This window comes from Gopherus evgoodei, chromosome 10 (genome assembly GCF_007399415.2).
Source record: "Gopherus evgoodei ecotype Sinaloan lineage chromosome 10, rGopEvg1_v1.p, whole genome shotgun sequence".
Lineage (NCBI taxonomy): Eukaryota > Metazoa > Chordata > Testudines > Testudinidae > Gopherus > Gopherus evgoodei.
The window spans coordinates 3,877,691-3,891,866 of record NC_044331.1 but is presented as its reverse complement, the minus strand read 5'-3'; the positions used below and the strand labels follow the sequence as shown (position 1 = coordinate 3,891,866).

At 45.3% G+C, this 14,176-nt stretch overlaps 1 protein-coding gene across 6 annotated transcripts in view; it reads left to right on the top strand.

Moving 5' to 3' along the window:
* The first annotated feature begins 1,819 nt into the window (after positions 1-1,819).
* GLCE (glucuronic acid epimerase) overlaps positions 1,820-14,176 on the top strand; it is a 101,806-nt gene continuing 89,449 nt past the window's right edge. For 4 of the 6 annotated variants that reach the window (XM_030578284.1, XM_030578282.1, XM_030578285.1 and 1 more), the window contains exon 1: positions 1,829-1,899. Coding sequence is in view for 1 of the 6 variants with exons in the window: in XM_030578281.1 (XP_030434141.1) it covers positions 4,951-4,955 (5 nt within the window). In the remaining 5 variants the exon portion in view is untranslated. Of the gene's footprint in view, positions 1,900-4,901; positions 4,956-14,176 lie in introns of all 6 variants that reach the window. The other 2 variants (XM_030578281.1, XM_030578283.1) reach the window with 2 other exon arrangements.

Below are 14,176 nucleotides of genomic sequence, written 5' to 3'. Positions count from 1 at the left end.
AGCATTCAAGCCAGCCTGTAATGGTGGAGTCACCACAAGAGTGTGTGGTCCCCAAGCAGTTACTTGGTGTTTACACAAGCACATCCACAATATTAGTCTTTATGCTGATTTTAAAAGAGAAAAGGCAAGTGTTCAATGGAGATCACACTCAACCTGTTTGTGTTAATGGGGCAGAGGTTCAGATTTTCCCTTCCATGATATCTGAATTTTAAAACAGACACATTCTGAATGTGCCCATATACTGTGGTTTAGAAAGGGGATCAGTGACTCCCTAAGGCTGCATTATGAATGCAGGAGTAGATGCTCTTAGGATAGTTTTCATCCCTTATGTATTAGCCACCCTAAGGGCTCTTACCCTAACAATTTTCATGAAGCTGCACCAGGATGTGGTCATCCCATCATGACTAGGTTCTCTGGGGCAGTTAGATTGGCGTATAGTGAGGCTGCAACCGAGGCTGGAGGATTCTGTAACCTCTTCGATGTCCTCGCTGATGAAAAGAGAACAGAGGCTGAAGCCCAGGCTTCATGCTGTTGGGGGGCTTGGCTGGGGACTCCATAACATGGGTAGCCCTTCCCCACTTCTAGTGATGTGGGTGCAGAGGCTGGGTGGGAGCAGCAACTCAGGGTCTTGGAAATAGGAGATGGATACCAGTATCTTGAGTCCTCCGCTAAGAGAGTCATGCGTAGAGCAGGTGTTCAAGGGTTGCTGGTGGAAAACAGAGCACAAAGGCCATGGAGGACACCAGGTCTATGGCAGCTCAAAGGGGACTTCCTTAAAGACAGGAGCCCAGAGCTCCCTCCTCTGAAGCTCATTTCCGCCCTTCTCACTCCCTGTGGCATCTCCAGGCTATGAATACAGTACAGACTGGGCGGCTGTACGGTCTCCGATGTAGCTGATTTATGTATAATTAACCCACTCCCCTAGAGCGGGGTAGCTATGTCAGTGGTCACGTGTCTCTGGCAGACATAGCTCTGTCCACACCAGCACTTTCGTCTGTCAAACGTATGTCGGTCGGGGCACGTGTGTGACCGAGCAGCGTTTTACTGACAAAAGGGCCGGTGCCGCCAAAGCCCCGCCGAGCCCTTGGGGGCCAGTCCCAAGCCCCGTGGCGGGAGGCTGAGGAACGCTGAGGCTGCCACAGCTCCCAGCGCAGGGCGGAGCAGGGTCCTGTCTGCGGACCGGGGGCCGTGCCGGGTGCCCAGGGAATGAACACAGCAGGGGACCCCACGTGGCGGGTGAACCCCGCGCCGCTGTCCCCTCGCCCGGGCGCGGTGCGCGAGGGGTTGGGTCCCCGTGAGCTCCAGCGAGGGGGCGCGGAGACTCCCGGGCGGGGGCTGCAGGACCGCTCCGCCCTGCAGGGGGCTCCGGCCCCGGCCGAGCGCAGCCCCTCCCCCCCGGGCGCGGCGGCGCGCTGCGATTGGACGCCGGGTCCCAAGCTGGCCCGCCCCCATCGCGGGCGGAGCGCGGCGTCCCCGCCCCCGCCGGGTTCTCGCGGGAAGTGGGGGCGGGTCCCCCCGGCGCTGTGGTTCCGCCGCCCCCGCCCAGGTAGGCGCTTCCGGGGGCCCCGAGCTGCTAGGCGGGGGCAGCCGGCTCCGGGGTTACCCCGCCCGCGGGCCTGAGGCGAAGGGGCTGCGGGGCGGCCGTTGCCGGCTCCTGCCTCAGCGCGGCTTTCCCGCCCCGCCCCGCGGAGCCCGTCGGCGCGCGGTGATTGGACGGCGGTGCGGGGCGGAGCGCTGGGATTGGGTCGCGCGTGTCCCCGCCCCGCTGGAGCGGGGGCCGCGGGGGCGGGGTTCGGCGCGGCCCCACGTCGCCGCCTCCCGGAGCCCCGCGCACTGTGGTTCCGCCCGGGCCGGGGACAGGCAGGAGCCGCCGCGCCGAGGGAGGCCCGCCCTGCACAGGTGGGAGCTGCCGGGGGCCGCTGAGCGGGGCCGCCTGACAGCCGGGACCCGGCTCCGGGGCCATCTCCGGCGTGCGGGGTGGCCGGGGCCGGCTGCGGGGGCTCGGCTGCCCCCTCTCGGGGCTGCGGGCCCGGCTGCCGCCTGACAGGTGGGGCGGGGTGCCTGTGGCGTCCGTAGGTGCGGGGGGAGCGGCTGCAGCCCCCCCCCCCGGCATGAAGTGGTTCCCTCACACACACGGGTTACAGTTGGGTCTATGGCGGTTAACCCCCCACCCCCCGCACAAATCGTCCCAGCCCCCGGTGGCGGGATCACGCTTCCGTGGCGGGGGGCTCTGGCTTGACCCCTGCATTGCCTTGGGGCCACGTGGGTTCCTGGAAGATCGCTGCTGGGGGGGGGCAGCGCCAGGTCTGTGCAGCCTCCTCGTCTCTTTCCTCCACCCTGTTCCTCTGGCTCCGTCTAGCAATTGTCAGGCTGCCCCTCTAGTACCGAGACCGATGGGTTCGGGTCTGGCAGCAGCAAGCGCCTGCCCTGGTGCACGGAGTCAAAACTGAGGGTGATGGTACCTGGGAGCGGTGGGTTATAGGCAGGACTGTGTCCAAACTCTCTTGAGAGACAACGGAAGAAACAGCCAACTGGGAAGTCAGACGCTCCGGGACTTGTTAGAAAGGAGACATATTTGCTTTACGGTGACAGCCGTGGTTGTAGCTGTTTCAGTCAAACCCTGCCACCACTTCTTCAGCTCCATGCTCTTCTGTCTCTGCATCAGAGACAGTTTTACACTCTTGCTTTCATGTTCACTTTGGCTTCTGTGCAAAGCAAATAAAACTGCTTCATTCCATTCTCCTCAAGTTGCTTAGTAGAAGGGACTTCACATTTCAGAATGGAGATTTTGAAATTCCAGGTCCAGGAGGAGAAGGAAGAGCAATGCATTTCTTTCTGGAGGAAGGGCTAAAGGCACTGATTGCAGGCTGATATTTGTTTTATTCATCAGAGTGGGTAAAGTACTGGGTTTTGCTGCTAGAGCATTCTATGAGTAATCCAATCTTGAACAAACTCTGATAAAAAGTTGCCACCCTTAGGATGATCCTGTAAAGTAACGGATAATTTTGATGAGTGAGTAATTTTACTTTGGGAATTTTTATGCTAGCTGTTTTCCACATACATGGTCAAGAGCAGCCTTTCCTTTGTGTGCTTCATTACTGCAGGTGCAGTCTGGCATAGATGAGAGCTTGTGAATAGCTCTTTGTATTATGCCAGCACCTGTTCATGTGGAACTGAGGTTGTTTTACTACCTCCTTAAAGGTGTGATGTGAACTGATTAAAGCACAAATATTTAAAGCTCAGGCTATGCTTCTGACCCTCGTTTAGCCCCTGTTACCTGGCTATTGCCAGTGTCTTGTTACCAGCTACTCATGCTGTCAAAAGACAACATGAATTAAACATAGAGACACAAAGTTGAATATTCTAAACCTTTTGTTAAGGAGCATATCTTCCCTCTGTTCTGTAACAGTGGATCTTGACTCATTATTCTGGCCTCCCAAAAGGCATGGATTTCTCTCTTGACAGTGGTGTTGGTTCCACAGAAATGGGGCAGAGTATTACCTGCTTATGTGGGACAGAAATAATTTTGATTTGTTAGACTTACAGTATGTTAGGAAATACAAAATTTAGGAGTACTTCATCTTTGATATTATAGCTGTTACAATATTAGTTGCAACAGTTCTGTGATTCTAACAACCATTTCAGTGGGGAGTGCCGTTTCCTTAAATGTACCTGTATCCTCTGGCTTCATCCAGGGAACCACTCCAATTTGATCTGATGGATGTAGAAACTTCATAAAAATGCTAATACTCTTTGAAGATAGTTGTGCGTTTGATTAGCTTTTTTGTCAGATCATCTGAAACCATGAAAATGTCTGTCTCACACACACACCCCATCCCCTGGGCCCCTTGATGCTTCATTTATAAAATAGGCAGACCAGTTTAGGTAACTTTTTTAGTTCTGAATATGCTGAACCATGGCATGATGCTGATTAAGGGCCTAAGCTGTAGTGGATCTAGTAAGCACCACCGACATGAGAAACTGCTTCCATTTCACACTGTTCATAGAATATGTAACATTCAAATATAACTATGGAGATCAAAATATTCTTTGTGGAAATATGTGTGCCCCTTTATATCTGTCTATGTCAAGAAACAATTTTGTGAATAGTTTGCTTAGTGGGTGAATTCAAAAGGCCTAGCAAAATGTAGAAGTAACAATTGTATTAGTCCATTTATCAAACTTACATTTTAAAAAACCCATTTATTTTATTTTGGACTAAAATAAAGCTTGATCGTTCTTAAGGGATAAAGCAAAAATAGCTTCTTCCAGATGTGATCTTCCATACGTTGAAAATTAACTGATTTGTGGAGTAGCAAAGTAAACTATATCGGATATCTAGATAAACAGGTAAAATCAGTCTGAATCAGTAAGGAGTATGTTACTCAATTGATGCAGCCTGGCAGGAAATAAAAAGAAAATCTACAAATATTCAGAAAGTTGAATTTTTATTTTTAAGTATATACAACAGTAGAAACTTAGATTTCACTGTCATCTATGTCACTGTCATCTATGAAACTGCATGCATTGCTCAGGAATGTTCTTTAAACAAAAGAATATTTCTTACACCTTCCCTCCCCACCCCCCAGTATGTAATAAGTGGTGTCAGACTGTTCTTTGAAATATGGTGGGGAGGATGGATTTCTACATCTTTTGCATATTGTGGAACATCCAAGAGATGTATGTTTGTATTTATATGTATCTGGTATGTCATGACATGACAAATGTTACTAGGGCATCTATTTAAAAAGATATGGAGCTGTTTAACAATTAAGAGGTTATGGTAAGCATATTAAAACTTTGTCCAAAGACAGCACTTTAATGCTTAGTAGCTGGGCATAATGCTTGTCTAAAGCCATATTCTAAATGGCTGGCTGAACTTTTGTTACATATTTGTGCAGGTGGGACCTTCATCGCTGGAAGAAGACTATAGAGTAAAGGCAGCTGGGCATGTGGTGAGCAGAGATGGGGATAGAGAGGAATGCAGTGGTTTTAAACTGTACCCTCTGCTTCTTTCTCCCCATTCAGTGCACTTCCCCTTCCTCTTATCCCTTGAAAAGGTTGCTGCTGCTAACAGTAGTTCGTGGATCTCTAGGCACTTTCTGTCATAAAAACTATATAGGTTCAATATTACGAATGTAGGTTTTTAGTATAGATAGTTAGTTCAAAGTGACTGATGGACCACAAACTGCTGAAAGGGCAGCTGGGCTTCTGAGGGATGGGGAAAAGGATCCAGATATTTAGGGAAAAATTGGATTCTAGTGTCAGCTCCTTGGGCAAATCATCTTAACTTAAAAAATGAGGATACTACTACTTGTACGCCTTTGAGTTGTTTCAGTGCTGTGGTTGAGAAGTGCTGTATAAGTATGTGTTGGTTTATGGGACCTGTAAATTATGTCAAGCTTAAAATTAATGTGCATATACTACATAGAAAAGAAAAGCCCAGTGTTGTCTTTCCACTATTTTCTTTAATCTCAGAACTGCTTTTCATTTTGAAAGGATAGATTAAGTTCTTTGAGTGCTTGTTCATGTCGATTCCAGTCAGGTGTGTGCATGCGTGCATGGCAGCCAGAAGATTTTCCCCCTAGCAGCAGCATCCGTCGGGTCAACCTGGGATCCCACCGGAGTCACATCTTCATGGCACAAAATATAGAGCCCTGCGGACCCCGCCATCCCTTCAGTTCCATCTTGCCATCTGTGATGGTTAGCTGGAACCTCCTATAGCTCTTGCTTTGGCAAGCGCCGTTAGCGCTGTCTGTTGTACATAGTTGCTTATCTCTTAGTGTAGTTAGTATTAGTAATTCCCAGCCCTTCCACCCCCCCCTTCCCCATCCCTCTTCAGGGACCCTTCTCACGAGCGACTTCTCATGCAGGAGGTGCACTCGCTGCAGTTGCTGGGGGCAGTGGAAAAGGTTCCTCAGGAGCTGAAGGGAAAGGCATGACGCAACAGAAAGTGCCAGCAGTTTTACTGCTTCCTGAATCACAGCCCAGGCTCCATTGAGGACATGTGCCTCCTCCCGTGGGGAGGCCATCTCCTATATGCGTTTCCATCTATCCCTCTCGTTGACAAGGTGCTTCTCAAGATACAGAGGGACCAAGCTTCAGTGATACTGATAGCTCCAGCTTGGCCCAGCCAGTTCTGGTACATAACAGTCTTGGAAATGTCTGTGGAAGCCCCAGTCACCTTACCGCTCTTCCCAGACTTAGTAACTCAGGATCATGGCTGTCTCCAGCAACTGAACCTCGAGTTGCTGCACCTCACGGTGTGGAAGCTCCATGGCTAAGCCTGATAGAGCTCTCCTGCTCCGACTCAGACAAGTCCTCCTTGGCAGTAGGAAATCCTCCATCAGGGCTATCTACCTTGCCAAGTGGAAGAGGTTTTTAGTTTGGTTGGCGCAGTATCACTCGTCCCTGACGCTTGCCCCATACCACTTATCCTGGGACTATTTTCTCCATCTCAAGCAGCAGGGCTGTCCATGTCGTCAGTAAGGGTTCACTTGGCAGCCATTTCTGCCTTCCATCTGGGAACCGAGGGACAGTCGGTCTTTGCCAATCCTATGGTCCTGAAAGGTCTCAACAGGCTATATCTGCACATCCGGCAGCTGGCCCTGACCTGGGACCTCAATCTTGTCCTTTCCAAATTGATGGATCTGCCCTTCGAACCGCTGGTTACTTTTTTCCTGCTCTTTCTGTCATACAAGGTGGTGGTTATGGTAGCGCTAACCTCAGCCAGGAGGGTGTCCGAGCTCAAAGCCTTAACATCAGAGCCCCCTTACACTGTATTCTATAAGGAAAAGGTTCAGCTCAGGTCTCATCTAGCTTTCCTCCTGAACGCTGTCTCCCAGTTTCACGTCAACCAGGACATCTTCCTCCCGGGGTTTTATCCTAAGCCGCACTTGAGCAGCAGGGAGCAGAGGTTTCACTCACTGGATGTCTGCAGAGCGTTAGCCTTTTACATTGAAAGAACGAAACCCTTTAGGAAGTCTGTTCAACTGTTTTTGGCTGTGGCAGACAGGATGAAGGGTCTTCCAGTCTCCTCCCAGTGAATTTCGTTGTGGATTACGTCCTGCATCCAGGAGTGCTACACCTTGGCAGGGGGTACGTGTCCCTCTGCTCGCAGTATACTCCACCAAGGCACAGGGTCCAACCCAGGAACGTGCAGAGCAGCGCCCTGGTCCTCCATACATACTTTCACGGCACATTTTGCAATTACCCAGTGGGTCAGAGATGATGCAGCCTTTGGCAGGGCAGAGCAGAGCTCCAGTCAGTGGACATCTGAACTCTGACCCCACCTCCAAAATTTAGGCTTGGGAGTCATCTGATTGGAATTGACATGAACAAGCACTGAAAGAATAAAAAACAGTTACTCAGCTTTTCGTAACTGTTGTTTTTCGTGAAGTGTTGTTCATGTTTATTACCCACCCACCTACCCCTCTGTTGGAGTAGCTGGCAAGAAGGAACTGAGGGGTTGGTGGGTCGACAGGGCTCTGTATTCAGCGCCATGAAGGTGCGGCTCCAGGGGGCGACCAGGCCATCCCAATGAATGCTGCTAGGGGGAAAATCTTCTGGCTGCCATGCACGTGCACACACCTGATTGGAATTGACATGAACATCACATCTCAAAAAACAGCAGTCACAAGAAGGTGAGTGACTGTTTTTTTAGTCAAACTATTTTCAAAGGTCATTTAAAAAAAAAAAAGTAAAATAAATTAATCTGTGTTCTACTAGCAATAAGCCAGGCCTGACTTTCTGTCGACATATGTCTTGTGCAACTGAAGACCAAAGCAGGGTACTCAAGATGTGCATCAGCAACCTATTAATGCACACCCCTTTTTTGTTGTGCTACTATATCTTAAGAATGTAAACTTGTCATCTAACAGATGCTGGAGCTGTAACACTGTCCTTGTCTTTAATCTATACCCAGTTTTGAGGTTGAGGCAATAGCGAGGGCTGTGGAGTATTTAAGTCGCATTTAGAATTCTCATGTCTTCTCACATTGCTCAATTCTGGATATTCCCTATTTGTCAGTGGTGAAAATAGGCTCTTAGGGTGTCTGGAAACAAAGATTGAGAATGGAAGCCTCTATCTTTGAGTTAGGTGTGTCTTCCTTTTGATACTGTTGCTCAGCAGTACAGTATTTAGATCATCCTTTAGTTTGTTTGATAATCTCCCTCAATATTTTTTGCCTGATATTACTGGTTTTGTATTTGATTTTCACATGCAGAGAGGCAGCTAAGGTTGCTTTTCTACTCTGATTGTTAGCAATTCATCTGACTAGATGTTGATTCCATGATCAGTTTCTTGAAAGTCTTTGTTCATCAGTTATCACTGATCTCCCCCCCTTCCCCTGTTAATGTCAGTAATGTAATTTCAGTATTGTAGATACTTATTTACTCTGTACTTTATCATATAAGAACTCATTGGGAATTGAGTGCTCAGCACCTTGTTGAATCAGCCCCTGAGGCCATATGAAAAAAAGACTTCATCGCCTACATATGTGAAAGTACATTAAGCTATTGAACAGGTCTACTTCTATCTGATGTTTATGTAAAGTATTGTCAGTACCCTATTAGCATGTAGTAGATCTCATAAACTGAAGTTTTGGGATGTTATGGATACATTAATAATCAGTAGCTAAGCATTTTTGTGCTAGAGATATTACTGCTAGAATATCTAGCCTCTTTAAGTTTGAATTTCATTCAATTGGTCGAAGTCTGCATTGGCACCTTATTGTGCATTCAGATAGTGACTGTTGAACAGTGTGGAGAGGATATAGCAAAAAGTAATTAATGTGATCAAAACATAGTTTTCTGTGGGAGGGCAAATTAAAACAATTCAAGCCTCTGGTTCAGCACCCTAGCAATTGGAAGGTCTTGTTCTGATTATCTAACCTTAAATTTGCCTAAACAACAATGCCTTCCTGTGTAATATGAATGGACCTCAGTCATGCGGGACTGAACCTGGGACCTTCTGGAACTAGATGTATGAGTCTCTACTGCATGAGCCAAAAGCTGTTTGGCTCTTAGCCACGGCTGTAGTAGACTCATCAAGCTCTAGATGGGTCTAGGTGCCACCACACCAAGCAGGCATGGGGGTTACACATACATTTTTTTTTCTGCATAGCATGTACCCCTTCAAAAATGCAATATGAAAATAACCCTTTGCATGAGGATTTTGCATGAAATTTATTTATGGAAAAATGCATTTGTGTATACAATTACCAGTAAGAATCTAGTAAGGGGAAGGTCTGTTAATAACAGTTGTGTGTGTGTGTGTGTGTGTATATATATACAAATAAGATTGTTTTTTCCCTTGGTAGCATCATGCATGAATATAAATAATACTGCAAAATCTTAATGTTGGCTCAGGCAAACACTCCATGCCCTGCAAATAGCTTGAAGAATTATGTATAGGTGAACCCAATCTTGCAACCCTCTTAAACAACACTTGTTGACTTGATGGAAGTTTTGCAAACCAAGGCCAGCAGAATCAGATTTGGGAGTAACCTTTTTAAAGATAGTATGAACGTAAACAATACAGCCGGTAGATGTAGGGATTGCCAGTTATATTAATAAATCTTCAGTCAGCACTAGCTAAACAGGAAAGACTGTAAGGACGCTATGCACTTCTGAATTGGCAAGTCATAACAAGTGAAATGACACTATCAAAGCACGTTCTGTGAAAGTATCTTGCCCTGCAAATATATTCTTTGGCACTATTAACAATCTTTTTCTGGGTCAGATATTTCAGTTGATGTCTGTCTAGCGTCCTTGTTTTCACTTCAGTGAATTTTGTAAAGTTATCAGATGCCACAGTGATGGTAATATATAAATGTCCGTATTAAGTTGAAGTGTCATTCTGCAACAATTGCTCCTTATGTAGGTAACTGAATCCTGTTTAGTTGTGGGCAACTTAAACTCTTTCAAATATGCAAACAGTATTGTTAAAACTTGCCCACTGTACTGTGGTTCTGAAGATGCTTCTGAAGACATGTATTGGCTGTTAAACTCACTGAACTAGTCTGGCATGTCATTAGAATCGTTGTCTTGAGCCAACAAGTTTAACCAGCATGATACTTACTAACATTTTTTAAATGCCATTTTTTGTACCCAGGATGTGATGGTTTCTGCCATCATGTTCTCAGATATGAGAAGCAACTTAAAAGTAAAGTGAAAACATTCATAGGGGGTCTGTTTTGGGACCGGTTCTGTTCAATATCTTCATCAACGATTTAGATGTTGGCATAGAAAGTACACTTATTAAGTTTGCGGACAATACCAAACTGGGAGGGATTGCAACTGCTTTGGAGGACAGGGTCAAAATTCAAAATGATCTGGACAAATTGGAGAAATGGTCTGAGGTAAACAGGATGAAGTTCAATAAAGATAAATGCAAAGTGCTCCACTTAGGAAGGAACAATCAGTTTCACACATACAGAATGGGAAGAGACTGTCTAGGAAGGAGTATGGCAGAAAGAGATCTAGGGGTCATAGTGGACCACAAGCTTAATATGAGTCAACAGTGTGATACTGTTGCAAAAAAAGCAAACGTGATTCTGGGATGCATTAACAGGTGTGTTGTAAACAAGACACGAGAAGTCATTCTTCCGCTTTACTCTGCGCTGGTCAGGCCTCAGCTGGAGTATTGTGTCCAGTTCTGGGCACCGCATTTCAAGAAAGATGTGGAGAAATTGGAGAGGGTCCAGAGAAGAGCAACAAGAATGATTAAAGGTCTTGAGAACATGACCTATGAAGGAAGGCTGAAGGAATTGGGTTTGTTTAGTTTGGAAAAGAGAAGACTGAGAGGGGACCTGATAGCAGTTTTCAGGTATCTAAAAGGGTGTCATCAGGAGGAGGGAGAAAACTTGTTCACCTTAGCCTCCAATGATAGAACAAGAAGCAATGGGCTTAAACTGCAGCAAGGGAGATTTAGGTTGGACATTAGGAAAAAGTTCCTAACTGTCAGGGTAGTTAAACACTGGAATAGATTGCCTAGGGAAGTTGTGGAATCTCCATCTCTGGAGATATTTAAGAGTAGGTTAGATAAATGTCTATCAGGGATGGTCTAGACAGTATTTGGTCCTGCCATGAGGGCAGGGGACTGGACTCGATGACCTCTCGAGGTCCCTTCCTGTCCTGGAGTCTGAGTCATATTGGGAAAGGAAATATGGGCATTCACTTTTGAAGTGATGCTCTTGTGAACCGCCATATCTCCTTTCTCCTAGTAGTAGTAGTACCTTCAGTATGGAAACAATAGTAAAATGTTAAAGCATGAGATAAAGTTCAGTAAATCATCCTCAAATAGTCGTGGGAAGGCTGTGTTGGTGGTATTATGCAATATATTATACTGCTAAAAATTAGCAGGTGTCTAAAATATTAGTATCTGGCCAGTGGCCCAGACAGAAGAAAAGCTGGGTCTGGCAGCATTTGGCAGTAATTTTCTGCAAAGCAAGTGTCCTGAGCTCTTTTTACTGTCTGACAGATTCTTTGACGATATAATGCTGGTTTTTTTTACAGTGCTACCTCAACTGGAAAAGGAATTATTTTGGAGATGATCTAGTCACTGGCATTTCCTGTTTTTTTTAATAGAATTACACTAACTAGTTTGCGGTACTGATTTTAGACTTGAAAAATAAAATAAGGGACATTATTCTAAATTTATACAGCCCTCCACATAATGGGGCACTTATTTTGACTGACGTGTCAGGGTACTGCTGTAATATAAATAGGTGGTAGTAATAATCAGAGCACTGTCTTTATCCTACATACATATAATTATTTTGTGGCTTTCTTTGCCTAATAGCATCTCGCTGTTTTGGGAGACTTTGTTCCCTCACTGGTAACAGTGACATGAAAAGCTGAGCTTCAGTGAGGTTAATTTAAGTGGGTCTTTCTCCAAACGATTGAGCCATAAGATTAAAAGGTAGATTTCTTATGCAACTACTATGGGATTTCTCAAAATGGTTACTTTGCCATTTGGGTCTTTTTTCTTTTTTTTTTTAAAGCTTGATGAATGACATAAAGTAATGTAAAAAGAATGAGGAGTACTTGTAGCACCACAAGTACGCCTCATTCTTTTTGTTGATACGGCCTAACACGGCTACCACTCTGAAACATGAAATAATGTGGTATTCAAGTCTTAATGGCATTCTAAAGCATTTAATATTTTTACTGCCAAAGGCCTTCAGAACAGATTGACCATTTCAGCAGACTCTCAAGTGAGGGAAATCTGATATTTTGCTTGGGCTGCAGAGTGAATGTGTACAGAGATGTTCTGTACTGTTTTGACTTATCTTTCACTATAACAAATTAGCAAAATTATTACACTAAAGATTTTATGCACCTAAACAAAGTTTAGAGGATAAATACAGGGATGGCAGGGTGGTTTTTACTGCTATGGGGAAAGCTAGCTAGGCCCAGTTTAAGGCATTTTCTATTTGAAAAACTGTTTCATAGAACCATAGGGCTAGAAGGATCAGCAAGTGTCCTCTAATCTAACCCCTGCCAAAATGCAGGATTTAGAACACCAGGATTGGAAGAGACCTTAGGAGGTCATCTAGTCCAACCCCCTGCTCAAAGCAGGACCAATCCCCAGACAGATTTTTGTCCCAAATCCCTAAATGGCCCCCTCAAGGATTGAACTCACCCAGCCTCTTTCTGAAAACCTCCAATGAAGGCGCTTCTGTGTCTTCCTTAGGCAGTCTGTTCCACTGTCCTGCTGTTCTTACAGTTAGGAAGTTTTTCCTGAGATTTAATTTAAATCTGCTGTGCTGTAGTTTGAACCCATTGCCTCTTGTCCTGCCCACTGTAGCAAAAGAGAACAACTTTTCTCTGTCTTTTTATGGCAGCCTTTCAAGTATTTGAAGATCTCTATCATGTCCCCCCCCCAATCTCCTATTTTCCAAACTAAACATACCCATTCTTTCAGTCTTTGCTCATGAAGCTTGCATTCCATCCCTTTGATAGTCTTTGTTGCTTGCCTCTGGATCCTTTCCAGTTTCTCTACATCCTTTCTATAAACTAGTGACCAAAATTGAACACACTACTCCAGCTGATGACTAACCAACATAGAGTAAAGCGGTAATATTACTTCCCATGACCTGCATGCTATGCCTCTGTTAATGCATCCCAAAATTGCATTTGCTTTTTGCGTGAGCATCATGTTGTTGACTCGTGTTGAGGTTGTGATCTACCACATTTCCTAGATACTTCTCAGCAGTGATGCTGTCAAGCCAGTTCTCCCATTCTGTATTTGTAAATTTGGTTTTTCTTCCCTAAGTGTAGCACCTTACATCTTTGAATTTCATTTTGTTTTCTATAGCCCAGTTCTCCAATTTATCAAGATACCTCTGAATTTTAGCTCTATCCTCTAAGTGTTAACAACTCCCCCTGGCTTTGTCATCTCCACATTTGATCAGTATGCTCTCTGTTCCTACATCCAGGTAATTAATAAAGATGTTAAATAAGACTGGACTCAGAATAGATTCCTGTGGAACCTCACTTGAGACCTTCTTCCAACCTGACATCATTTCATTAATAGTTACTCTTTGTTTATGGCTGTTTAACCAATTATGTAGCCACTTAACAGTAGTTCCACTAAGCTTATATTTCTCCACCTTACTTATGAGAATGTCATATGGGATTGTGTCAAGAGCCTTGCTAAAGTTCAGGTATGTTATGTCCACTGCATTCCCCCATCTACCAAACCAGTTACTTTGTCAAGGAATCAGAGGGGTAGCTGTGTTAGTCTGTATCCACAAAAACAGCAAGGAGTCTGGTGGCACCTTAAAGACTAACAGATTTATTTGGGCAAATCTGAAGAAATGGGTTTTTTACCCATGAAAGCTTATCCCCAATAAATCTGTTAATCTTTAAGGTGCTACCGGACTCTTCATTGTTCTTGTCAAAGAAGGAAATCAAGTTTATTTGGCATGATTTGTTCTTAGTAAATCCATGCTGGCTGCTAGCAATAACTCCTTCATCTTCCAGGTAGTCACAGTTTGAATGTTTTATATGTTGCTCTAGTAGTTTCCCAGGTATCGAGGTTAGGCTGACTGGTCTATAGTTCCCCAGCTCCTCCTTTTCCCCCTTTTTAAAGATGGGCACTACCTTAGCCCATCTCCAGTCATCCATGAGTTTGTAAATATTATTGTTGGGGCTCTGAGATTTCTTCAGCT